The following is a 25,131-nucleotide window of genomic DNA, read 5'->3' on the forward strand; positions in this document are numbered from 1 at the left end:
CCTCTGTAATCCCCTTGCGCAAAACGCCACTGATCCGTAGGTCACAGAATAGAAAGACAGGGACCTGCTCGGTGCTCCATATTTATCTCATGCTTAGCTTTAGGTTACCTTTGAGTGTGCAGCTTGCAGATTTGCAGTTGCAGGGCCGGTATCAGGTCAAGTACGTACCTTACTTTAGGTGGTACGTGCCTGTATACCGCCGCCACCGGGCAGTAGGCCGTAGGGACCTAGGGGACTAGAGAGTGAAGGCTACATAACCATGTAGACTAAGCCAGAGTCGGTTGGCGTTGTAGGGAGGGTGTGATTTGCCGGGTACAGCATCGGAAACTGAGGTGAGTTGAAAGGTGTGAGGTGTGTGGACTGTAAGCTATGAGCTAACCTAACCTAACCTAACATAACCGTGAGTGAGCCTCGAGAGCGCGTGCGTTGAGTTGGATGGAGTCCAGTAGTGTGAGTGGGTTTATATGCCCCATCCCACTCCACGCCACCGTGCGCTTAAATTGCCCGCTGGTCGTGGGTTAGGTGAGTTTGAGAACGGGTTTGTTCAGGTCCTTTCTCCCCATCCTGTACTCCTCACTTTCTTCTTCTGCAACGCATTCCATGCCCGCGAAAGGCCTCATCCGTCGCGCCTTGGATTGTCCTGTATCTTATCTCTTCTACCATCCCTCTCTCTTCTATACCCGTTTGGGCTGCCATTGACCCTCGATTATCCTGCGTGTTGTTTTCGTAGCGCTTCAGCCTTAGCCGCAGCTCTGCGTCGTCATTTTTATTCAATTACTTTCGCCCTTGGTACTCGTCGGGTAGGGGGCCGCTATCATCAACCCATCACGAACCCTTGAGCAACTCTGGGTGTCGACAGGTTTCTGAATCACGACCGCGACTCTCTTCTTTCCTAAACCTCGTGCTATTAATTCGACTTCGCGTCTGTCGCACATCAGCTGTCCTGTCCGACCCCTGCTGTACCATAGCAGCTCCATCACCAGTTCCAGTGCCGACCTAATGGCGAACCATCACGCATCGCCGACCATGATGCAAATGCAACAGCATCAAGGCCAGGTGCCCCCACCTCCTCCACCGCCGCCTCAGTTTGCGCCATCACATCAGATCGCTGCCATGAACGAGGCTGTTTGGTTGCAAATAGGTTAGTGGTTGTCGCGTCGCGTTCGCATGACAAGACGACATAGGCTGACGTATGTATAGGGAGCTATGCGGAGGTTTTGCGCAATCCAGATGAAGCCATGCACGCTTACGAGCGCGCGCTTCAGGCCAACCCCAACTCAACCCAGGCCATGAACGCAATTGGTCTCCTCTACAAGACCCGCGAAGCTTTCGAGAAGGCGCTTGAGTTCTTCCGCGCCATCGTTCAGCTTGAACCCAACAACGGTGAAGCTTGGGGAAACTTGGGTATGTTTGTTGTCATGACGCGACAATACAGCGCTGACCAATTACTCAGGGCACTGTTATTTAATGACAGAAAATCTACAGAAAGCCTACGACGCATACCAACAGGCATTAGTTAACTTGAGAGACCCTAAAGTGAGAATGATTGCACACAAGTGGAATATGCGCATTGGTCGCAATATGCTGACAAGACCCCGCAGGATCCTATGCTGTGGTATGGTATTGGCATACTATACGATCGATATGGCAGCTACGATTACGCCGAAGAAGCATTTTCTCAAGTTATGAATATACAGCCTGACTTCGAGAAAGCAAATGAGATCTACTTCCGACTCGGTATAATATACAAACAACAGAACAAGTGGGTTCAGAGTCTCGAGGTACGTTCTGGTCTTGTGCCCACTTTTGTTGCGCGTGGCTGACCTTTGCAGTGTTTCAAATACATTGTCAATTCTCCTCCTGGCCCTTTGACGCAGGAAGATATTTGGTTCCAGATTGGTCATGTCCATGAACAGCAGAAGGATGTAAGTGTCTCGCCATAGCAACAGAAATAGCGACATGTCTAATTTGATACAGTTTGATAGCGCTAAGGCCGCCTATCAGCGTGTCCTGGACCATTCACCCAATCATGCAAAGGTTCTTCAGCAGCTTGGTTGGCTCCATCACCAGCAGAGCAACACTTATGAGAGCCAAGATCGAGCCATCCAATATTTGGAGAAGTCAGTCGGCGCAGGTACGTTGTGAACACGAAACAATCTAATACCTATACTGACATGCGAGTAGATAATCAGGATGCCCAGAGTTGGTATCTCTTGGGCCGATGCTATATGTCGCAGCAGAAGTACCCGAAGGCTTATGAGGCTTACCAGCAAGCTGTTTATAGAGATGGAAAGAACCCAACTTTCTGGTGCTCCATCGGTGTGCTTTACTATCAAATCAACCAGTACAGAGACGCACTCGACGCTTATTCTCGCGCTATCAGGCTAAACCCTTATATTTCAGAAGTTTGGTATGATCTCGGAACTTTGGTATGTTGTATCGATCTACCCTTTTCTCTTTGGTTGTGTATTGACCAGTTCTTAGTACGAAAGCTGCAACAACCAAATCACGGATGCCTTAGATGCTTACCAGCGTGCTGCTGAGCTTGATCCAAACAACCCCCATATCAAGGCGAGACTTCAGCTCCTTCGCTCTGGCGGTACCAATGGAGGACCTCCCCCTGCTCCTCAGCCTGCAGATGTTCACCCGCAAGCTTACCAGGCGGCTGGCCCCGTTGGACCTCAATGGGGAGGATCAACTCAACAACCGCCTGCTGCCGGTCCTCCACCACCCCCTCAAGGTCCAGGAGAGAACTGGGCGGGCAGACTCTCTAACATAAACCCTCCACCACAACCCCCCAATCCCTATGAAGCCCGAGGCGAGCCTTTCCGTGGAGGACCTGCACCACCACTGCGACAACCTAGCCCTCAGCAAGAGCAGTTGCGCCAGCCCTATAACGATCCCAACCGAGGCGGCCCTCGCCGTGGTCAAACACCCCCTCCTCCCGGCCACCAATACTCTCAACCGCCTCACGCACCTCCCCAATCTCAGCCTTCTGCCCCTGCTTCTGAGCGACGAGTCGCAAATCCTAATTGGGGTGGAGCGACACCGTCAGCATCAGCACCCCCACCCAGCAACATTAACGGCCCCAACGGTCCTAACGGCATGGCTCCTTTCCGACCTACCAACAGCCCTCGACCTGATGGCCGCCCCGTTCACGACAACCGCATGCCTTCACCAAAATCTGCATACCCCCAGCACCAGGCCCCTCCTCTGTATCCTCAACATCCCGAGATGGCTGCTCAGGGAGCTGAGAATGGACCTCAAGGACCATCTGGACCGCCAGGACCTCCACCTCCACCTGCAGTGGCTGAGGCTGCAATGCAGAGAATGGAAGACCGGCCACCTTCAGTCGGCCCTAAGCGCATGCGAGAGTGGGAAGAGGAATCTGCTGCCAAGAAGCAAGCCAGTGAGGAAAATCGAGTTCGACTCGATGACATGCGTCATCGAAGACCGTCTACTCCTCCTCGTGATAATTACCGTCGTAACTCTTCTGAAGTTCGACGAGCTGAGGATACTCGACGACCTGATGAACCACGCCGCGAGGAACCCCGCAGACCCGAATCAGCCCCTCGCCATGCCACTGAGAGCTACCATCCCTCCGATGCAGCCCATCACCCCCCAAGCCACTTACCACCAATGCAGCAGCCTCCCACTCCAATGTCTGGCGTTGTTCATGAGAAGCCTCCAGTTTCTGCTACACCCAAAGAAGATCGTCCCCCAAGTCTGGAGCATGCTCCGCCTCCTCCTCGCGCAGCGCCCCCTGCCGAGCCTGAAAGGGCAGCAAGAAAGATGGACGTTGATGAGGACTACGATGATAGTGGGGAGGACGAGAAGAAAGTGACTATTGTTACAAATGGCTCTGGTCCCGGCTCGGCAGCTGGAGATGTCAAGACATCCACTCCCGCGAATGCTGGTGTAAATGGAGTTTCTGGTACCGTCACAAAAGTTGAATGAATGATAATTTGGCAGCCGCTTGTTATTTATGAGTTGAAGACATCTCTTATCTGTGCCGAATAGTATGCCTTTTTGTATACCACTATTATCTGGGGCGTGGTTTCTTTTGTTTGGACGGGGAGGCTCAAGACAGAAATTCAAAACCGGGGGTTATGGTCCTTCTTGGCTACGATTTCACCGGCGAACAAGATTATTTTGCACATTAATTTCATTACTCTGATCAATAAAACTCAGTTGTATCTACTAAACAAATCGTGTTCATTCAGTGACGTTCAGCTGCAGACATTTCACAATGTAGACACGCTAGACCGCTTTCAGTTATGGTCCCGGAACGAATCAAGGTCACGTGGGGGCTCGTATCTTGTCAGGGCTCTTCTCGGTGTGTTGAAGTTTAGCCCTCGAAAAATGCTCACTTCTTTCGGTGTGGCTCGGTGAAGAAGGAAGGTGGGGGTTTGACGATGCACGGGCCACCCACGAATTTCGAGCAGTTCGCTTAAAATTTCGCCCACATTTTATTTCTTTATCTCTTTTCTCTCAGGCTTTGACAACTCAGGTTCATACTAACCCCCTCAAACCACACAGCCCGCCCAAGATGAGTGTGAGTTAGATCTCGACGACGAAAGCAATTGCTTCAGCTTGAGCAAACTGACAATATGAACAGCACCGAAAGTTTGAGGCTCCCCGCCACGGCTCCCTGGCTTACCTGCCCAGGAAGCGCGCTGCTCGTCACCGTGGAAAGGTCAAGTCGTGAGTATTTTCTGCTGCACCAACAAGAAGAAAAATCTTTTGGCGATCTCTCCTAGCAGAAGAAGACATTGGCTAATGCATTGGGACAAACAGCTTCCCCAAGGATGACCCCAAGAAGCCAGTCCACCTGACAGCCGCTATGGGTTACAAGGCTGGTATGACCACCATCGTTCGTGACCTCGACCGACCTGGCGCCAAGGCCAACAAGAAGGAGATTGTTGAGGCGGTTACTATCGTCGATACCCCACCTGTACGAACAATGCAGCCCGCTTGGCTATGTGCCTATGGCTAACATCTTTTAGATGATCGTTGTTGGTCTTGTGGGATACATCGAGACTCCCCGAGGCCTGCGATCCCTCACCACCGTTTGGGCCGAGCATCTGAGCGACGAGGTCAAGCGCCGATTCTACAAGAACTGGTACAAGAGCAAGAAGAAGGCTTTCACCAAGTACGCCAAGAAGCACTCCGAGAACAACGGTGCCTCCATCACCCGCGAGCTCGAGCGCATCAAGAAGTACTGCACCGTCGTCCGTGTCCTCGCCCACACTCAGATCCGAAAGACCCCTCTCAAGCAGAAGAAGGCCCACCTTATGGAGATCCAGGTCAACGGTGGTTCCATCGCCGACAAGGTCTCTTTCGGCCAGGAGCTTTTCGAGAAGCCCGTCGACATCTCTAGCATCTTCGAGCAGGATGAGATGATTGACGTCGTTGCCGTCACCAAGGGTCACGGATTCAACGGTGTCACCGCCCGTTGGGGCACCAAGAAGCTTCCTCGCAAGACTCACAAGGGTCTCCGAAAGGTTGCTTGTATCGGTGCTTGGCATCCTTCCCACGTCCAGTGGACTGTTGCCCGTGCTGGTCAGATGGGTTACCACCACCGAACCTCCGTCAACCACAAGATCTACCGCATTGGTAAGGGCGATGCTGACGACAACGCCGCCACTGAGATCGATGTCACCAAGAAGACCATCACTCCGTATGTTGCTTAGTATTTTGGTATCGACTGACAATTGCTAACATTTCATAGTCTCGGTGGTTTCGTCCGCTATGGTGAGGTCAACAACGACTTCGTCATGCTCAAGGGTTCCATTCCTGGTGTCAAGAAGCGAGTTATGACTCTCCGAAAGACCATGTTCCCTCAGACCTCCCGAAGAGCCCTCGAGAAGGTCAGCCTCAAGTGGATCGACACCTCGTCCGAGTTTGGACACGGTGCTTTCCAGACCCCTGCGGAGAAGAAGCAGTACCAGGGTACCCTCAAGAAGGATCTTGCCTCCGCTTAGAGCGGCTGCTTGTTTTATTTCTTGTCTTGACCAATTCATTGCACCGGTGTCGAGGGTTGGTTCGTTACTACTGCACGCCTTGCGTTTGGGCTGGGTTAGGTTACAACTGGCGTGGAACGTAAAAAAAGTCCGGCCAGAAGAGGGATGGCTTTCAAAAAATTCTAACGAGATTCCCAATGTTAATATGACTGTACCTTCGTTCTCCGGTGAATATGTGTTTGATTTGTGTGTATGTATCGTCCTGTGTAGCTGTCTAAACGAAATCTTAGTGTAGAGATATATAGATAAGTATGTTGTACCACTGGAATTGCATTTTTACATGCATTCACTTCCTCCCAATCATCCGTTTGGCTCTGCACGGATTCTTCACCTGCCAATTGACTTTTGTAGATACATCATTTAGACTCGTCTTTTCAGACTATACTATTTCATGTTAAGATGTACGTTTCTGGGTTTACGCTTTGCTTTGTGCTTTCTAGAGTTTATGGTTCCATCGTGAAGCTCCCACCTATGATTCACTTATACTTGAGCTCGACCTGACACAGTGAATAATAGTTGGGCATACTTCTTTCTTCGTGTATCTCTATAATACTCAAAATGGGCAAAAAGAAGAACAAAAACAATGGCACTGATGCCGCCTCAAGTGCACCATCAAATGTGCTCACTACGACGTCGACTATCGTAGCGGACCCCATACTTGGCTACAGAATCCGAGTTCTTCTCCACGATTTCCTCAACGTCGCCAAAGATTCTCATTCAGAGAAACGCCTCAACTCCACAATCGATGAACACTATATCAGTGCTCCGTATTTTGATGAGGGACAAGCTGCGATGGTCAAAGCTGCGATTATAGATGTTGACCTTGTCAAGCATGCTGAAGCTGCCGATACTGAAGATCTTGATCAGGCTTTGAGCTCACAACGAGGAAAGAGTTTTGAAACCGCAGTTCGAGCACTTTTGGAAAGTTTCATCGACAAACGACGTGCCAGTGGTGATGCTCGACCATGCGGACCTCATCACTTGGCACCTTTGTATGCCAAGTTCTTTGGTATTGATTTGGAAGAACTCAAGGAGAATAAGTTCTTGAGTCGTCTGAGGAGATCTGGCATCTGAATCAGAGCGGTATAGACACTCTAAACTCTTTAATAGGATGACCTAAATACCTACTGACAGCTTATTTTAGGATCGGATCTTACGTCTCGACATGTGCTAAGCAAGTGACGTTGTTGATCTATGGCTTGTGATTGGCCGATCTTCCCTGCTGTGAATCTCATCCCTGACGTCACCCCACTCCCTAAACTTGCATCTGCATGTTGCGTTGCAGCTTTTGACTTGACGCCTGAGCTGAGATCTCTCCCAATGACACTTCGAACTCCTTGTAGACGCCTTGTCAACCTGAATCTTGACTCTCTTCGTCCTCGAAACCAACCTTTTCTCCCGCGAACAACTATCTCTCGACATACCACAAGACTACTTAGCAACACCAGATCCCTCAAAATGTCAAACGACGACGATTACATGGCTTTCCTGAACAAGGCCAACCAAGACACCGGCGCAGGTGCTGCGACTCAAGGAAAGACTACCTTCAAGTCAAAGGACCAGGGCGCTCAGGTCCCCAAACCCATTAGTGACGTATGCAAGAACGCCGTATACACATCCGACGCAGACGAGCCCTTCGAAGAGGTTTCTCTCAAGTGGGAGGGCAAGAATGGTCTCCCCAGCGAGAGTAAGAAATACACTCCTATCAATGAAGATGATAAACTGACATGTTCTTAGCCGAATTCGCCAAGCTCATCAACCACTCCTCCCCCGACTCGGCGGACATCAAGATCCTTGATCCTCTCAACTGGGACTCTCACGGCAAATACACCGACGTCATTGAGGCTGTTCGTGAAGCCTCACAGGGTAACGATGTTCGTGTATACCAAGTATCGAGAGATGCTACAAGGACCGAGTATTGGGTTGTTTCGCACGCTGATGGTAAGCTGATTGGTGCTAAGGCACTCTCAGTTGAGAGCTGAGCGCGCATGGGTGGACATGTAATGATATTTTGAGCGTTTGGTGCGGGAAATTTATGAATTAGCGTAATGAATACGCTTGAATCTGCTGTATTTGTTGACTCATGTCTGACTTATCGCGTGAAAAGGCATGAATGAAGCATAGCCCCCAGCTCAAAATTTCGATCCAGTGGTGCTTTCAAGACTTTTAGCCATCTTAGTTGGCTAAATTATCCATGGTGAGATACATAAGTACCAATTTCCAATACCCAAGGTTAATACACAGGACAAACCCGACCTGCCAACATCACTGCCATGATCACCACCACCAGAGCTCAGTTGTGGGGAAATCCATTGACTGGCGTATACTTCTGATCAATGATGATGTATATCCAGGGTCTCCTGCGTGGTGCACAATCGTCTGGGTGTGAATATCCTGACACAAGCCCCACCCCTAGCTTTGGTTTTTGATCGTGGACAAGCATCAGCAAGTACAATTATTCTATAGCTTTTACCTAGTAACAACCAAGAAATAGGATCTAAGTATTCCCATAATATCCATAAAAGTATCAACAGTGTAGTCTCTGGGCAGGATAAAGTCTCAGTAATCCTGATCGCTAAGGTTACTTCCAGCCGGAGCACCTCAGATAACTCTAATCAACATCAAAGCATTAAATGCTCCATCGTATTTGTTGTGATAGAAACCACCGGCTTCTCGATTGGGAGCCACCCTAGAGCGAAGCCCCTGGGTCAATTGCACTGCAGCATCAACACATTTCGTGGCATGAGTCGAATCGATAGGGTAGTGTATTAGGGCTACATGGCAATGTAATGCACGAGGTATGAATTGAGCTGAAAGATAAGATCATGGCAGCCACGGTCATCAACAAGAAAACTTCACTACTGATACCAGGCATACAGAACTCCAACAGAGTGACACATACTTGCTTTGCGTTCATTTGGTGTATTCATTTCTCATAAATGCTCAACGTCGAGCTCGGTATCTTCCATATTACCAACTCCTCCTTAGAATTACAGTGACAGAACTCCAGTTAATAAAATGCTCCAAGACCGCCGGTAATGCAATAAACCCAATAATGAAACATCCGTGTCTTTCCAGGGACCTGTTCAATCTGTACATAGCATGTCTGGCGGCACCGGAGAATCCCTCTTTAGACCAGGACCGGAACCAAGTCTACTGAGTGTATTTTCTGGTAGCATGAGTATGTCTTGGCTCTCCTCATCTTGGCGCGCGATTGGAGTCTTGATGTCTAAGTCCATCTCACCAGTCATATGCTGAGATTCTTCTGGTACTGTAAGACAGCTGCTCGTGTCAGACATTTCGACGTCGTTATTCTCTTTCAAGATGCTGTTCAAGCTCTTAAAGTTGTCCGTGTTTAGTGTCGGTGCCGTGAGAAAGGTGATGAGGGGTGCCTTAATGGCCGTCACAGGTGTCTTGATCTCCTCAACGTCCTTGACCTTAGCAGCCTCAGCTCTAAGAGCAGCGATGGATCCTCCAATGTTCTCGTCATCGTCATCATCATCTTGGCCGATTGTCCATACCCACCTACGCTTCTTCTCCTTTTTCTTGCGCTTCGAGATACCCTTTGGCCCTGACGGGGAGAGGGGAGTACCCGATGCGGCCAGTCCTGTCATACGGCGACGCATATCCTCAAAAGGTCCAGGTGTCTGTCCTCCATCTTGGATCTCGTTTGGTGTGAATGCCAAGGCTAGATCGATGGCACTCTGAGGCTGAGGAGGCACGCATGGAGGGGAGTGCGGCGAAGCCTCCTCAACGAGGAGGTCAATGTGAGATTTTGTGTACTTATTTGTCACAATTTCCTGAGTGAGGGGGTTGTTGTAGCACACTCTTCGATTTGCCCTATCCTGCAGGCGCCGTGATTGTCGTCGAGGAGACGGAGGAGGAATAGCTGTGGGTGGAGGAAGAGGTGAGTTCCGTAAGATACTGTGAAGTGATCGAGGATGTGTGTAAGGGGCCTGCAGGGTGAGCTGAGCAAGAGTTTGTGGGCGAGTCAGAGTACGCTTCTCGGGCTGTAAGATATCATTCCTGGCCGGGGCCGCGGATATATCAGCAGGGGAAAAGCTAAAGGCTTTGGTAGTGTTTGAATCTATTGGGCCAGCGGACAGAGGAGGCGTGGCCGTCATTGTGCTCGGGTAGTTGATCTCCAGTCCTGGATGTGGTGAAGGAGCAGTGTCAGACGAAGGAGTCTCAGGGTATGAAGCGACATAAGGCGTAACAACTCTGTGTTTCGGGTCCTGTCGTTCCACTGGGGTTGTCAAACTGAAAGCCTGGAGAGTATTGATGGCGGTAATGGGTTCATGCTGAGATGGGGTTGCCCTTTCGATTGTGGTAACATAGACATTGGACAACGTGTTAAAGGCAGTTGGATCCTTTGGGTCCACTGCATAACTTCTTGACGACCTGGTGGCCGGACTACATGCTGTCTGGATCTGAAGCGAAAGCCGGGGCTTCTTGGGCGGAGCTTGAGAAGATGCCATGATGCTAGATGTAGATGATAGATAGATCAAGAAGGCTGGTATACCGGAGCACACAAGAGACGAGCTGCCAAATTGCCTTGGTTGAGTTGCAGGTGACTGTGTCTATCAACCAACAGACAAGCAACCAACGTCTAACAGGCCTAGGCGAGGACGCTGTTACCGAGAGACCGGAACCGACAGGGATATAAAAACGTTACAATGTCAAAAACGCAGAAACAACACGAACAAACAGCGAGAAACGAGGACATTGCGTCTATATAGGATGATAGACAGTGAGACATGCATCTCACTGGATCTTGGGTGGGCGGGGAGACATGATCAGGGCTCTCATCCGCTCTTTGACCCAGTCCTGACACCCAAACAAGCGCCCCTAGGCATGCATGCAGTGTGATGAGCCCTTCATGGCCTAGACGCGAAAATGTCGAGGGGTTGAGAAGGATTCAGCCCTGGGAGACTCTGACCTGCCAGAAGCGTAGCAAGTTGACGAGGATGTCATTGGCGGGTGCTGTGGTTGGTTCGCCAGAGCAACTTGGTGGGAAGCGTTAGAGGCGCAAGCGCCCAAGTTCAATGTGTGATCCTAGTAAGCTTCAACTATGTCCAATCACGCGGCTAATAGGTCGGCTCTTTCACTCGCGCTGGCGTCTATGCAAGAGGTTTCCAATGTCCCCTCCCCTTAGACGACATGGCGCCTTGGCGTGGAGGAGTTGAGAAGAGGATGACTGGTCGTTTGGGTTATCGTCATATTGAAAACTTCAGGTATGATTAAAGCCGATCCTTCCTAAGTGTCGAATTTGAAAAGTCGGTATAATCCTTCAAAGAGAACAAAGACCCAGCTGCGGCGAGGTGATGCTCAGCCATGTTCTAAGCCATGATTTTGACAAGGCTTGCCCTTGTTTCCGAAGCTTCGACCATCTTTGTTGAAATTGCGCTTGTTTAGGGCTGACACAAAGGCGCTGACAGTCTTGAAACAAACAATAACAATGTGAGGAGAAGAGTGATTGTTGACAATAACCAAAGTCCAGCAATGAATAACAAGTGCGGTAAGGATGGCTCGCCCCAATGCAGGTCTTTCAAAGCCCAGAGTTGACGCCATTGGGTGCCAGACAACCTTCTTTTTGCAAATCTAGTACATACTTGGGCGGCTACAGCGCAACTGTGGATGGTCGAAACTGCGTAGTAATGTTCGTCCGGACAAGGATCAAAGCGGGGAACTAGAGTCAGACTCGCCTGAGTTGAGAAGGATCGGAAGCAGTTAAGACTAGATGCTGATTTCTCCTGCGAGAGTGCGACTATTATCCAGCCGAGCACCAAGTCTATCGGCTATCCACTCGTCAAAAGCAGGGATGAGGTGTTGGTGTTTGCAGTAGGAGAATGACTCACATAGCATCGGGCATGTCACATAATGGGCACTGCATCTGTATTTCTTTTAACGTCATCCTTTGGAAATTTATCCTCACCACTTTATGGGAACGGATGGAGCAGAATCCTTGGCTCAGCTGCGGAGACGAACATGAGGGTATCATGTGTCGAGAGCGAGAGTCGTCTGAAACGAAATTATAGACACCGCGCCTATTCTGCACTGGATCAGGTTCGGGGGAGAAAAAAAAAAAAGACCTGTTTGTTCCTCGGGCGATTAAATTCAACGTGATTCATTTTATCAAGAAAACCAATCGTTGTTTGATGATACAGACAACTTGTTGATGCACGGGCGTGGTGTAAGTCACATCCATAGAAATGGGGGTACGGACGCATTGACGCCTCAGGCACAGCGGCCTTAGAGGGCGACACCAATAAGTCACAGGCACCGTGAATGAGCGCTCACCTGAACTGATAGTGCGTCCCCAGAGATTTTATGCCCAGATGTGCTGGCTCTTTACACGCAGCTTCATTATTTGAATTAACAGCATCGTGGATTCAAATTGGCCTTTTGCGCAAGGCACGAATGCTCAGTTACCTGTAACTCTCGACAAGCGCCATTCGCCCACTCGCACATGAAACTTAAGCCCATGTTCCCCAATCCTTCATCCTTTAGGTTGGCAGCCATAATCAAGGATGGAGCCGCCGAGCAAGAAGAGACCTAAAAGGAATGACGCTCGAATTATCTTGCAATTCGTGCGTTCCAGCCACCCAGCTGCAACTGATAACCTTGGCCGTTGCTAACTGGCTGAACTGTACAGGACTACGACTGTTTCTATGCACAGGTCTTTGAGAACAAGGACCCAAAGCTCAAGAAATTGCCATTGGGCGTCAAGCAAAAGAATTGTCTAGCGACCTGCAACTACAATGCTCGGGCTCGTGGTCTCACAAAGCTCATGTCCGTCTCTGAAGCGAAAAGACTGTGCCCGGAGCTTGTCCTTGTCGACGGCGAAGACCTTACGCCCTTCCGTGACATGAGCAAAATCCTATTTAACCTCTTTAAAACCTTTTCGTGGAATCATAAGGCCGAACGTTTGGGATTTGATGAGGTGTTCATGGGTATGTCATCATCTCGCATCGTAAACAAATTATGGTGTTGACTAAGACTGCTATGTTCTCGCAGATGTAACGGATATCATCGAATACAACTTATCCTGCCTCAACCGAGCATGCTTGGAAGATTCTTTCTTTTGCCTTTCCAAAAGTGATCCCGAACGAGGATTTCAATGCGATGTGACGAGCATTGCTGGCTGTGTTGAAGGCTTAGCCTCCTCCACCCCCGACCTAAACAATCCAGCCTATATGCGCCTCATATTGGGATCACATTTTGCCCAGTTCTTACGACGACAGGTGGAAGAAAAACATGGCTTTACATCCACTTGTGGGATCTCAACTAACAAGATGCTCAGCAAACTTGTCGGCAGCAAGAATAAGCCTCGAAATCAAACGACACTACTGGCCATTGCCGAAGACGAGGTGATCGCCTTCGTAGACGCCCATAAATTGCGAAGAATTCCTGGTCTAGGGTTCAAGACTGTTCAGGTACTGGGTACCCATGCTGGTGCTGACATGAGTAAAGGTGTATCCGAAATCCCAGAGTTGAGTGACAATCCTGTGATAGTTGCCGATGTGCGCCTCCACCCTGACATCTCGCCCGGAGCAATAGAAAAGCTATTTACAGGGCCTGGGTTAGAGAAAGGGGTAGGTGTACGAATCTGGGGTTTACTACATGGAGTCGATGCAACTGAGGTTAAGGAAGCCAGCGATGTGCCAAGCCAGATTAGTATCGAAGATACCTATAAGGGCTTAGACACTCTGGCACACATAACAGAAGAGCTACACAAGCTATCATGCTCACTCATTCGAAGAATGAGAACAGATCTTCTCGTAACCGATGATGGGGCAGACACTCCAGGGGCACAAAAATGGATCGCCCGACCAAAGACCTTGCGACTATCGCTCAGGACATGGGCGTATCTGCACTCAGCGCAAGGCCAGAATTACAGTCGCATCTCTCGATCGGGGCCTTTACCAAATTTTATCTTTGCTTCCAAAGATGACATAGCTCATATTGCGGAGCGGCTCGTCAGTGAAGCTCTGTTGCCACTGCTACGGCGTCTGTCCCCAGAAAAGGGACAGCGGTGGAATCTACAGATGCTCAATATCTGCGTGGCAAACATGGTAGTTGGTGCAGCGGATGACAAGACAGGAGCAGGCAGGGACATATCTGTCATGTTTAGACGTCAAGATGAAGTGCTGAAGCCCTTTCAAGTGATAGAAGAGCAGCATGTTACACAGAGCGAGGAAATTACACAAACAGTGTCAGAAGGCGACGGTGAAGACAAAGAGGGCAATGATTGGGACACGGGGGACAATGAAATATGTCCTCTTTGTGGCCATTCTATTCCTTTGTTCGCTGTGTCGGCGCATCAGAGATATCATGAAATGGAAGGATGTTAATATGCAGTGTGCCGTGTACCTTGACCATGATCCTTTCCTGCCAGAAGTATGGTCTGTTCTTTGTTTCTATACTTCTATACTTTTGCCACTCGTACTATTAAAGCTTTGGCAGGCGTCAAAAGGGAAGAGACGTGCTATTCTTGCACAGAGTCTCCAGTTGTATCGGATCGATTTTGCAGCTATCACGCGGTCCGCTTCATGCTCACCGATGGCTCGACCGAGATACGGTAACACAACCCTCTGATTTGTACATCGATTAGCCACGATACACCGGGTAGTGAAGCCGAAGGTTTTGCGTCACGGCCAGTAGCTTGATTATGTTGAAATGCTCGATTGAGTGAAAGTGTGGCGGGAATACTTGATAGTTACAATATTGACTTGGAGCCAAATCCAAAACGCCCACATTTATATATAATATATATTCGCACTCTTAGTTTAACGAAAGTTAAGGTCGATCATGTCTCTCACTCAGACATTTTCTTATCGATTGACAGCCCAATACTGAACAACCTCCTTCCGGGTTGCAAGTAACACAACGTTGCGGAGTTGCAGCCCCTTTCATCCAAAGACAAAAGTGTCTTTTGTTGCGCGGTGATAGTTCTGATGAAAAATCTGAAGGTGAACTCAGAATAAAATGAACTGTTATGGGATAGAAGATGGCAGTAATAATCGAAGCATAAAAGGTGTCGAGTTTCACCGACCTGACCAGTACCACGCAGCTATATGATGCACGCAACCGAACTGAAGCGATCCGGATCCATACCTTACTGTCTACCAATAAATACACATATAGGTACTAGAGTAGTAGGTGCACGCAGTGAGGCGAATGACTCCATACACATCGTACATTGTGACACTGCTGCACCCGCGTTTGCCCCCCCCCCCCCCCCCCCCCCGTCTGCAGGAGCTGGGTACCTAGGTAGGTAGGCGAGCTTTTTGAGGCAATGGTGGTATATAGATAGTGGTTAATCGAGCTGGCACTGGCAGCGGCCAGTAACATTCCGCTGCCAGCTGGCGACACTGTCAAAGTCGCTGGTGAAGCATCATCCTGAAGGTGCACCGCATTCACTCCTGCCTTCTTGACTTCGTCACCTCGTCACCTCCCTTCCCACTTTCCTTGATATTTTATTTTCTTTCATAACTTCTTCCATTCACCTCTTCCTCGTTGAATTCGCGTTATAAACATGCAAAGCAAGGATTCTACTGCGGAAACCACGCGACTGCATCTGTATCTCCCCTTCCGCTTGGCATGCTGCCTTCCCTTCTTCTTTGTGTCTGCCTTCTATTCTCATCCGACCATTCTCTGTTTGTAACTTCACTTTCTTCTTTACCACCGACTGTTTATAGTGTTGTTCTTCGCTCTCTTTAATTGTTCGTTTGACTTTGCCATACCAACTGCATCGAGCCGGCCACTTGTTTACGACTTCTGTTTGACTGACTATACGCTTTCCATGAATGAGATGCCCAGTACGAGAAACATTTCGGTCTAAAACGGAACCAAATACCAGGTATTCATCGTGCGATGGTATCGTCTGCGCCCTTCACTGAAATCCAGAGCACAGCCCATCGCAACTTAATCATCCCTCGACACTCAAAGCACTCATACTATTACGACCCTTACCTCTACAGAAAATAAGAAGACCATTCGAGATTTGCATCAGCCAGGATCACCAGAGATCTATCTTAACCAAGCAGCTCAGTCTTAGCTATCAAGAACACTAAACACCGAAGTCATGGCTCGAGGTGGACGAGGAAGTCCAGTCCCTCGCCGGCCAGTTGACCTGACTGGCATTCTCTCCATTGCCGAGAAAAACGATCTCACCACTCTTATCACTGCAATCACAGAGAAGCTTCACAACGACATCAGCGTCATATTTGATTCTCCGCCTGTCACACCTACTCTGGGAGACTTAGGCGATATCGGCCATCACCACTGGCTGGCTTTGTCACTCAAGACGAATGGAAAAGAGAATGTGAAACCTCGAACTCCTTCTATGTGCAAACCTGTAACAAAGGTGTCACAGAAGAGCGTCGATACAAGCCAGTCCCCCGATAAGGACAGCTCGGAGAACATCACACCTCAGTTGAGGGAGCTTAAGAAAGAGGCTCTTATCTTCTTCCGAAAATGGCAGTCAATCTTTCTGCAGCGTCTTCGCGATATAAGTGTCATGGAGTCAAACGGTTCTCAATCTAACAGCCGTAGTCGTGGACGTGGCACTGCGCGAGCTGCACGAGGTGGACGCGTGGCTCGTGGAGGGAGAGGGGGTGGTCGTGGAGGCATCGGAGGTCTAACACTGGCAACTGGTAAGTCAAGACAAGGTCTTCGATGTTTTTTTCTTTCCCCGTTGAAGTCATATAAGTGTATTCAAAGCTAATATCAACAAGGTACTCCCCGCACCCCTTCTAATCACGTTGATCGCGAACTATCTCGACGTTTTCCCCCTATTCCGACTTCCCTCTGGACTTTGCCACTCGATAAGCGCAAACTATTGCTGCACATTTCGCTTTTGATTCTTATCTCACTTCAGGAGTATACTGCATATGCTCGTATGACTCTTCTGAACCTGACCTCATCCCTGAACCTCCCCTTGAAGGTGCTTCATGAGGAAGAGAAGCGTATCGCAGAGGGTTTCAGTCAACTTGCAGTTGATGCAGCCATTGAGCAAGCATCTGAGCCGAACCAAGATGAGAATAAGCCTGTCCTGAAATCGAAGGCACGAATTGCTGCTATGACTGGCCCCTTCCGACTTGGAACACAGCTTATTGCCGTAGGTATCGGAACTCCTCATGGCGGGCTGGGACTACGACTTCCAAACGCTGCTGGGCTCTTGGGACCTATGGCAGATAACGGCCCTTCTACTGGCTCAATGCTTGGGATCTATATGGCAAGACCCACTGAGAAATTGATTGAGTCGTTTTCCCGAGAGATCCAAGACTTTGGGCTTGTTCCGACCCGCGGAGGCCTTCAAGGGGATTATGTTGACGCAAAAGCTATCCCAGCCAGCTGCCGACGATTACGCTTGGTGATTGCTATGAACGGTTGGGTAACAGACAAGTATAATCTCATTGGCCCTTGGAAGATTCTTGGAGATAATGGGGAGGTTTATGTCCTGCGATGGGAAATGAACGTCCTTGCCAACATAGGTACTGCCCTCGAGACAGTTGTGAAAAGCTCAGCCTGGACCGCTGCCCAGAAAGCCATATCTTCGCGAACAAGTATGTTAAAAATTAACAAGATTAGAGAGAAAAACTAAAATATAATAGTTTTCAAAAGCCTTATCGAAGCCACCTGGCCAACCGAGCTCATGAAAGTGAGCAAGATTATCGACAACCCCTGGAGCATGGGCATGGTCCGCGCCGAGAAAGCTGGAGCGGTGCTTGCCGACGCTGTAATGCGCAGCAAGATTCAGGGAGACCGTCCTGTATCCCTTATTGGGTTCAGCTTGGCAGCCCGAGCTATCTACGTTTGTTTGATGATTCTTGCTGAGAGGCGTCAGTTCGGCCTCATCGATTCCGTCGTCTTGATGGGCACACCCGCTCCCTCAGAGAGCCGGGTTTGGTTAACCCTCAAGAGTGTTGTGTCTGGTCGGCTAATCAACGTCTATTCAGAAAGCGACTATCTTTTAGGATTTTTGTATCGTACCTCCAACATTCACTTCGGCGTGGCAGGCCTGCAACGAATCCAGGGAGCAGATGGTGTCGAGAACCACGATGTTAGCAACCTTGTGAACGGACATTTGCGTTATTCCACCCTGGTTGGGAAAATTCTCAAGGATATTCACTGGGAGGACCTGGACCTGAACGCCTAGAAAGCGGAGAAGCTGCGCAGGACCACTTAGAACGAGAAAAGTGTCGGCAACATATTAGGCAGGACTGGACAGGATGAGAGTATCTTTGCTAGTGGCACCCCGACAAGATTGCAGAAGCAAGGTTTATATGTAAGATTAACACCAAAGTGCACTTTAGACTCGCATTCCCATAGGGAAAGGGCAGTTATCAACGATTTTCTTTGTATGAATCTCGTAACCTCTTAACTCCCCCAATCCCAAAGCCTTGGCAAAGTGCAGTACTCCTGTCCCTTATGCTGATGCGTATGCTAACGACAACTACTATGTATATGTACGTCTGCATGCTCTAGTTGAGAAATGACGAACCTAAGCATCCAGCCATATTGAGCAGATTGGGGATCCAAATACTTGTCTATTATAGACGAGATGTAATGCCCTCTCTTCCTCCTTTCGCTCCGCCTTCTGCTCATTTTGAACTGTGCGTGCCTATCTACTAAGATCTGACAGCTCCACCCTTGAAGGCCTCGGCTCCTCCATGCTCTATTCGTCTAGAACTTCTTGGCCCTCGAGTTGTATATCATTTCTCTTCCCCACCTAGATTATTACAAAACGTGGTATCGTACATATTAAACCCTCCTCATTTTGCTTTTCTGGCTTGTAATTGAACATCTTCTTGCTTGCCCAAGGCGAGGATGATTCGTGTTTCGTAGTCATCGCACAATTACTTGCATGAGAAGCCACTCATGTAAGTAATTGGTTCATCGGAATTTCATCCTCACGTTGGAGGGGTTGTGCCAAGCATGCTAGGAACTTGCTTTCGAATGAGCCCGCGAGTACCTCGCCCTTCTACACGAGGCATGCCTTGAATAGAACGAGGCTCCCGCATTAGAGATCTATCGAGACGTGCAGGAGTTCTCGTCACGACTGTTCGATACTCCCCTGGGAAGTTACCCTTGGGCAGCGGCACTGATGCAGTCCGCCAGATATGATCGGACGTGTCACCGAGCCAAGCAGGGATCTTGCTGTTGGAGCTGCCGCGAGGAGGGGCATAGCCACCGTAAGTAGAGGCGCCATGAGATGCCCGGATGGTGGAAAGGCGGGAAAGACCCGTCGACAACCCGGAGCGGCCTCGGGCCTTCTTAGCCATGATGATCTCGTCGAATACACGAATCGAGGCGTTATTGGCTGGCTGCATCTCTCGGTCGTGGATAAACTCGTTGAAGCCTTTTGAGTTTGGAGTTAGTATTCAGACCGTTCAAGCGTTAAGGAGGTGTGGCCAAAACTTACACTGTGTTTCCCGCATCATAGTAGCATAGTCGTGCTGATCATGCGGGAGACTTTTGATAAAACCATCCATATCAAAGGCATACAGCTGGCCGCTGGCTTTTTGCTGCTTCGAAGGCCGTCCAAGGTACTTGCGGTACGTATACAACAGACTTGCAAGGCAGCGAACAAATGCTGCTCGGATACGGTCAGGGTGGAATGCCTCGGGGCAGACAAGCGAAGCATGGCCGAGGCATCTGCCGTGGGAGAAGATCTTGCAGCCTGTGCACTTGTAGATGCCATCTCCCTCGGCGTGGTCATTGCAAATATTGCAGATCGAAATGTTGTCCTTGGGGATCCAGTTGAAACAATGGCCTTCGACCCAAACGGTTGTCTCTGTGTTTCGGACAGGCTGGATCTGCATACTGGGCATAATGGTTGATGCCGCAAGCGTTGACTGTGCGTAGGTCGAAGGCGCATATCCATTTCCATATCCACCACCACCACCACCACCACCACCAACAACGGAGTTTTGAGAGTCCACTGAGATAGCTGAGATCGACAGGTTTGCTTGATGGCCGTTGAGGAAGGGGAGGTTTGGCTTGTGATATGGCGGGTGCTTATCGATGCCAAAGGAGGAGCTGCGTCGCATCTTTTCTTCGCCAAAATGTCCAGAGCGTTTCTCTCGAAGAGTCGCTGCCAAAGCAAAGCCAGAGTCGCTGCGAGAAACTGGCGTGGAAGGCATTGGCGGGAAGTTTATTGAAACAGGGGATACAGACGACTGAGGACTGGTCTTACCAGACTTGCTTGTGCTGGGTCTGTCCGATTTGCCGTTGTCCACCTTTGCCGAAGCGAAAGCATTGAACAATGGTGGCAGGACCTCATTTGGCGGGTCTGGCTCGCCAAAGCCCGAGGAGCTTTGAGACACCCATTTGCCTAGAGTGCTCTTGGTCGTTGCGGATCTGAAAAGCGCGGCATTCTCAGTAGAGAAGGCGTCGTAGGGGAATGATTCCATGGCATAAGGAGGTGGTCCAGTTGTGACTCCATATCGAAGCTTGTGAGGTGCGGCGACTTGCAAAAGAGACATGAGTTTCCTTCGGGCCTGACGAGGAAGTCGAACAGGTTGTGAGGTAGCATCAATAGTATCCTTGTCCAAGTCAACGAGCACATAATCGTCCTCGGGGAGTTCGATTCTGTCGTAGCGTCGCTCAATGCCGACGATATATGGGCAAGGCGCTTCGAGAGCCGACAAGAGTCGCGCGGGGAGGACGGGAATGAAGATACTCGACCATTTCAGGGGGTATAGCAGGTTTGCTAGTGCATGGCAGGCGAGGTGCAACATGCTGGTGTGAGAGGAGAGGAAGATGATTCGGGATTCGGCCATAGCGTACTCGAACAGAGCGACAATATTCTCGAGTGACAAGCAACGAAAGAGAGCGTAGAGATCGATGGATCGCGAACCAGGAATTTCATTGTCTGCCTCCTTACGAGCATAAAGTCGCAATTCGCGCACCCCCAGTTCAACCTGAGTCTTCGATCCTAGGGGATTGAATGCCTCGGTGCATAGGTTTACGACATAACGCTCAAGAGGTTGCCAGCGTCCCACGCTAGGTGAGCTTGGGGGAATTCTTAGGACACCCCCATCTGTCATGGGGGTAACGATAGCCTTGAGCCATTCTTTCCAGAAGGACATATTAGCTGCGTCTCGGCCCAAGATACCATATGCACGAGGCGTCCAGAGTCCGCTCTCGCCGGCAGTGAGACCCTCGATTTTAGACGCGGCCCCATGTCTCAGGGGCCTAAGCATGTCCGTCATGAGGGTGATCTTTTCTTCCACAGTGCTGATTTCATCTTCGAGCCTCTCTCGTGCTGGAGAGCCTGATGGGATTGTAGGGAGTTTTGCGAGGAGCTGTGACAGATGGGTACGTTCACCAGCCAAGCGAACTCCCAAGCTAGCTGCCAGCTCTCGCTCTTCTTCGGACATGTGACTCTGGCGCCATTGTTCGCACTTCTTTTCCACTTCCTCTGCCACCTCGGCATTGAGAGCAGTCCAGATGATAATAGTTATACCGTAAAGCTTGGAGTTATCATCCGAAGTCATAGTAAACCCATGCCATGTAGATCGAGGTCGGTCATCGGACGAAACAATCTGAATGTCGTTGGGAAAAGCAAACATGGGCACATAGTCAGGAAATTTTCCACGTCGAGAAATCTCATCTGTAGCCTCCTGAGAAGGATATCGGTCAAGAAGGACCGGTTCAAAGCGTCGTTTGAGAGGATGCATATCGGGGTCGGTGTTAAGGGGTTCGGGGGGTGGAATTACGGAGTTGTAATTGCTAAGTCGTCTTGTAGTTCGGATCGAGGCTATGATTATAAGTTAGCGAACGTCTCTGCATTTGCCTGATAGTTTGATAAGACCAAACCTCAGAACATGGTGAAGACCAACCTGCGCGACTTGTGCTGATCCTGTTGCTGGGTTGCTTGCGCACGCTGTTCATATCCCTAAAGCTCATCTTGCGGCGGATGCTACCTTTAATACTCCTGAGAGGACTCAGTCTGCCGCTGTCGCTTTCCTCTGCCTTGATCCTCTCTGCCCGAGGATTCACCATTGGTGCTCGAGCTTGCACTTTTGCGCCCGCACTGAAGGTCAGGTCCTCGAGAAATACCTCTCTCTCAGCGGCAAATTTGACCAGAGCCTTATCAAAATCGAAGTCGCCCATTAGCATGGAGCCTTCGCCAAGGATGCCACTGGGGCCGACATTTTGGCCATTGATGCTGCTGTTGCCATTGCCGTTACCATTGCTGTTGGTATTGTTAAAATTAGGGGGGTTTATAGCACGAATGGTGGCGCTGCTGCGGTTGCTTTTGGTATTGCCGTCTGTTTCGTCGAGAGTATGTATGGAGAAACGGTCGGTGAGAGATATCCGAGAGAGACGGTTGGCGGAGCCCTGGCGTGAGTGTCGTGCTTTTGCTTTTGGTTGGTCGCCGTTTGTGTCTTCATCCTCAGACTCGCCATCCTCAACAATGGTAGACTCGACGGGAACAACAACGGGGACGGATTGGGAGTTGGGATCGTGGTAGGACACCGACTCTACGCCGGCGATCCAGAAATAATCGGCGAGAGGGGTCGATGAGTTCTCCATGACATGTCAATCGTGGTGTTTGGGCCACAAACGGGCGATACTTCAGCGAATGAAGGGTCGTAGATAAAAGCAATCGAGTCAGTTGTCAGTGTATTCTGCTTGACTTGCCGTGGTTTTGATTTGAAGAGGTGGGCGATCGACAAGACAAAATCAGGCCGGGTTGCTGGGGTTTCAGTTAGGTCATGAACGATAGGACCAGTACCAGGGCCTTTTTATCAGGCGAGTACGAAGACAGCGATAACGGTAAGTTCAGCTGTGGACGACTCACGACCAAGTGAAGGCCGTTGCTTTTCGAGGCCGAATCTGAACCAACAATAGGCTCGAAATGTGGTAAGTACAGATGATGCGCTCGAGGAAGCGCAGCAATGCTGTATGTGTATAGCAGCGATGAGCCAGTCGCCCAGAGCCGCTCCTGGTTGCACGTAACGGGAGCCAAAAGTTAGTTTAAAGTGGATGGACGAGCCAGCTAAAAACCTAACGGAGGAGATAAAGGAGATGCAAGAACTCCAGAAAGCCACCGAACCCAAATGGTCAAGAAGAAAGTGAAAGAGAAGAAAGGAAAAAGGCCGTGATAGAGAGTAGAAGGATGAGATGAGAAAATGGCACAACCCAGGAGAAAGAACGAGGATTCAGTGTCGATCTGTGCTCATACAGTAACTTTTAGGTACCGTATTGGGTTGTCTAACGAGGAACGTGGATGAAGTACAGGTACTTGTGAACGTTAGTATCAGATACCTCGTTTTTTCAGACCAAAGACAGCGATGGAGCATAGAATATTGATCAGACTAGGGGTGTCGACGCAAGCTAAAAATCTGGAGGAGGCTCCTTTTAGTGAGTGAATGGATTGATGAATTTAGGGTCCAGGTCCCAAATCTTTCTATTCACGAAAGAATTGGAGAAGAACGAACTGCAGCTTCCTTTGGTGGGCACCTGTCCAGGGGTTTTCCGGGATGGCTGTCTAGCTCTCGTAGGGGCTGCCACACACTCCGTACGCCTAAAGCCGTGGGGTTGCAGTGTGGTAGGGGACCTCTTTTTAGGGGGCCACTGAGAAGTACGCCTGGTATTCAACCGCTGGAAGCGTGACGACTTTCTACCATCCATCCATTCCTCTTAGTTGCTATTATGATGCTCACCGCTGGCTTCCATTTGAACTGCAGACATTCACTACAAGGTTTCTACTCTGTGCAGCATAGTAGCATATCACACAAACCGGGGCTGGGACGACAAGGGTTATTACATACATGCATTGTATGGATCATGCAGGTGAGTGAGTGAGTGAGTGAGGGAGCAACAAAATCCACCGCTGTTAACAGACTATGTGCTCCCTTCGAGCCAGCAACCAAAATGTATTATCTGACCTTTCAAGGCACTTCACAATTGCTCAAGCCAAACAAACAACAAAATCTACCACACGCACTTCTGCTGCAAGGTACCTGACAGCTGGCTGATCTGGCTTTTGGTGTGCTAAGGAAATTGACCGATTCCGCAAGCAAGCAAGCCGTCGATCTTGAGGCGCACGCCGCCGCTTTTTCCAAGCGCTGCTATTCGATGGATGCACCCATCAACGGTTAGCCATCCACGTATCCAGATACAGTACAATACGCTCAGTACAGGTACGTGGATTGTGTGCTCTGTTCAACTCGGCTTTGTCTCTTTCTCTTCCGGCAACCCTTCAGCCTCAGGGGTTTCAGGGCGAGCACTGGATGAAAACCTCGGCGCCAGCGGATCCACGGGCCATAATGGACTTGTTCACTGATGCCCTCTCCCCTCCGTTGTCCTCTATTCGAAGCCCGCACCATGGTTCGTCAAGTATGATTCGGATATGGATATGCGGTCTTCACCCCCCACCGCTCGTTCAACTCTGCTTGCGGTACAGTGTACCTGTAAAGTTGCGCGTGTGGTATGCTCCACGATCATGCTGCAGGCCAGCAATCGCTAGTTAGTGTCAGGTCTTATCCCCTGACCTCCAGGAGGCAGGCTTCATGGGTGTCCCTCCCGTCCCCATAACAATACCCACTTAGTCGCCGTCTTTGCTCCATCAGCTAAGGATTGGGGTGCCACATTAGCTGAGTGAGCCAACATCCTCCAAGTGATTGATGTTGGTTGGAGTGCTTATCTACCATCGGCCATGGGTTCAGGTCTACCTTCTGGACATACAAAGGAAACAAGAGACGTCGACTTATTAAAAAAATTTTATCGCAAAGGTAACGGTCCCGACGGGGCGGCCACGCTGCGGGTGCAACACTGCATACGATATGAGGCGTCAATTATCTGTACGTATCTGTGGGCGTGCCTGCGTATGTATGCGGGATGCTGTATCCGTCTGCATCAACATGCTTCACCCAGATGCATGCTTGATGCAGTGGCCAGGTGGAAAACGGCACTTATCACCGATGGCGTCTGATGAGTTGTCCTATTCTATGATCTCCCCCTTTGTGCCTGATATCAGCCAAACCGAACTTCCAGCGCAGCAACAGCCTGATGTGTTGCCGCTCTGAAATGACGGATCCTCTACGGGTGCAGTACACACACCTAAGTTACTATGTATGTTCCTGAGCGG

At 49.8% G+C, this 25,131-nt stretch overlaps 8 protein-coding genes across 8 annotated transcripts; 6 read left to right on the forward strand and 2 right to left on the reverse strand.

Moving 5' to 3' along the window:
• Positions 1-999: 999 nt before the first annotated feature.
• BKA55DRAFT_594031 (uncharacterized protein) lies at positions 1,000-3,957 on the forward strand (the record flags this gene model as incomplete). The annotated part of the gene is made up of 8 exons (XM_046195620.1): positions 1,000-1,141; positions 1,201-1,404; positions 1,475-1,536; positions 1,602-1,781; positions 1,833-1,925; positions 1,978-2,134; positions 2,185-2,429; positions 2,485-3,957. The coding sequence occupies 8 exons, from the start codon at positions 1,000-1,002 to the stop codon at positions 3,955-3,957; spliced, it is 2,556 nt and encodes an 851-aa protein (XP_046049096.1).
• A 592-nt stretch (positions 3,958-4,549) lies between these two features.
• Positions 4,550-5,984, forward strand: BKA55DRAFT_690015 (ribosomal protein L3-domain-containing protein; the record flags this gene model as incomplete). Its single annotated transcript, XM_046199436.1, has 5 exons — positions 4,550-4,555; positions 4,619-4,704; positions 4,798-4,954; positions 5,007-5,680; positions 5,732-5,984. 5 exons carry the CDS (start codon positions 4,550-4,552, stop codon positions 5,982-5,984), a joined length of 1,176 nt encoding a protein of 391 aa, XP_046049097.1.
• A 320-nt stretch (positions 5,985-6,304) lies between these two features.
• Positions 6,305-7,193, forward strand: BKA55DRAFT_361954 (putative C6 transcription factor). The gene is made up of 2 exons (XM_046185857.1): positions 6,305-6,424; positions 6,540-7,193. The coding sequence occupies exon 2, from the start codon at positions 6,582-6,584 to the stop codon at positions 7,095-7,097; it is 516 nt and encodes a 171-aa protein (XP_046049098.1). The 5' UTR covers positions 6,305-6,424; positions 6,540-6,581; the 3' UTR covers positions 7,098-7,193.
• An 84-nt stretch (positions 7,194-7,277) lies between these two features.
• Positions 7,278-8,471, forward strand: BKA55DRAFT_567917 (uncharacterized protein). The gene is made up of 2 exons (XM_046192776.1): positions 7,278-7,710; positions 7,761-8,471. The coding sequence occupies exons 1-2, from the start codon at positions 7,344-7,346 to the stop codon at positions 8,003-8,005; spliced, it is 612 nt and encodes a 203-aa protein (XP_046049099.1). The 5' UTR covers positions 7,278-7,343; the 3' UTR covers positions 8,006-8,471.
• Positions 8,472-9,109: 638 nt separating this feature from the next.
• Positions 9,110-10,501, reverse strand: BKA55DRAFT_512174 (uncharacterized protein; the record flags this gene model as incomplete). The annotated part of the gene is made up of 1 exon (XM_046187781.1): positions 9,110-10,501. The coding sequence occupies one exon, from the start codon at positions 10,499-10,501 to the stop codon at positions 9,110-9,112; it is 1,392 nt and encodes a 463-aa protein (XP_046049100.1).
• Positions 10,502-12,305: 1,804 nt separating this feature from the next.
• BKA55DRAFT_567920 (uncharacterized protein) lies at positions 12,306-14,804 on the forward strand. The gene is made up of 3 exons (XM_046192777.1): positions 12,306-12,613; positions 12,679-12,976; positions 13,041-14,804. The coding sequence occupies exons 1-3, from the start codon at positions 12,554-12,556 to the stop codon at positions 14,375-14,377; spliced, it is 1,695 nt and encodes a 564-aa protein (XP_046049101.1). The 5' UTR covers positions 12,306-12,553; the 3' UTR covers positions 14,378-14,804.
• A 1,306-nt stretch (positions 14,805-16,110) lies between these two features.
• Positions 16,111-18,186, forward strand: BKA55DRAFT_727821 (uncharacterized protein; the record flags this gene model as incomplete). The annotated part of the gene is made up of 3 exons (XM_046201164.1): positions 16,111-16,612; positions 16,763-17,593; positions 17,642-18,186. 3 exons carry the CDS (start codon positions 16,111-16,113, stop codon positions 18,184-18,186), a joined length of 1,878 nt encoding a protein of 625 aa, XP_046049102.1.
• A 754-nt stretch (positions 18,187-18,940) lies between these two features.
• BKA55DRAFT_511593 (AEX-3 domain-containing protein) lies at positions 18,941-22,571 on the reverse strand (the record flags this gene model as incomplete). Its single annotated transcript, XM_046187724.1, has 3 exons — positions 18,941-19,389; positions 19,453-21,792; positions 21,875-22,571. The coding sequence occupies 3 exons, from the start codon at positions 22,569-22,571 to the stop codon at positions 18,941-18,943; spliced, it is 3,486 nt and encodes a 1,161-aa protein (XP_046049103.1).
• Between the last annotated feature and the right edge of the window lie 2,560 nt (positions 22,572-25,131).

This window comes from Fusarium redolens (genome assembly GCF_020744475.1).
Source record: "Fusarium redolens strain MPI-CAGE-AT-0023 chromosome Unknown BKA55scaffold_8, whole genome shotgun sequence".
Classification (NCBI taxonomy): Eukaryota; Fungi; Ascomycota; class Sordariomycetes; order Hypocreales; family Nectriaceae; genus Fusarium; species Fusarium redolens.

What these genes read in the sequence shown, in the direction of transcription:
- BKA55DRAFT_361954 (XM_046185857.1), top strand. Translation starts at nt 6,582, where the DNA reads ATGGGCAAAAAGAAGAACAAAAACAATGGCACTGATGCCGCCTCAAGT.
- BKA55DRAFT_567917 (XM_046192776.1), top strand. Translation starts at nt 7,344, where the DNA reads ATGACACTTCGAACTCCTTGTAGACGCCTTGTCAACCTGAATCTTGAC. An exon ending in GAATGGTCTCCCCAGCGAGA is followed by an intron (nt 7,711 to 7,760) that starts GTAAGAAATACA and finishes ACATGTTCTTAG; the next exon opens with CCGAATTCGCCAAGCTCATC.
- BKA55DRAFT_567920 (XM_046192777.1), top strand. Translation starts at nt 12,554, where the DNA reads ATGGAGCCGCCGAGCAAGAAGAGACCTAAAAGGAATGACGCTCGAATT. An exon ending in CTCGAATTATCTTGCAATTC is followed by an intron (nt 12,614 to 12,678) that starts GTGCGTTCCAGC and finishes TGAACTGTACAG; the next exon opens with GACTACGACTGTTTCTATGC. An exon ending in ATTTGATGAGGTGTTCATGG is followed by an intron (nt 12,977 to 13,040) that starts GTATGTCATCAT and finishes ATGTTCTCGCAG; the next exon opens with ATGTAACGGATATCATCGAA.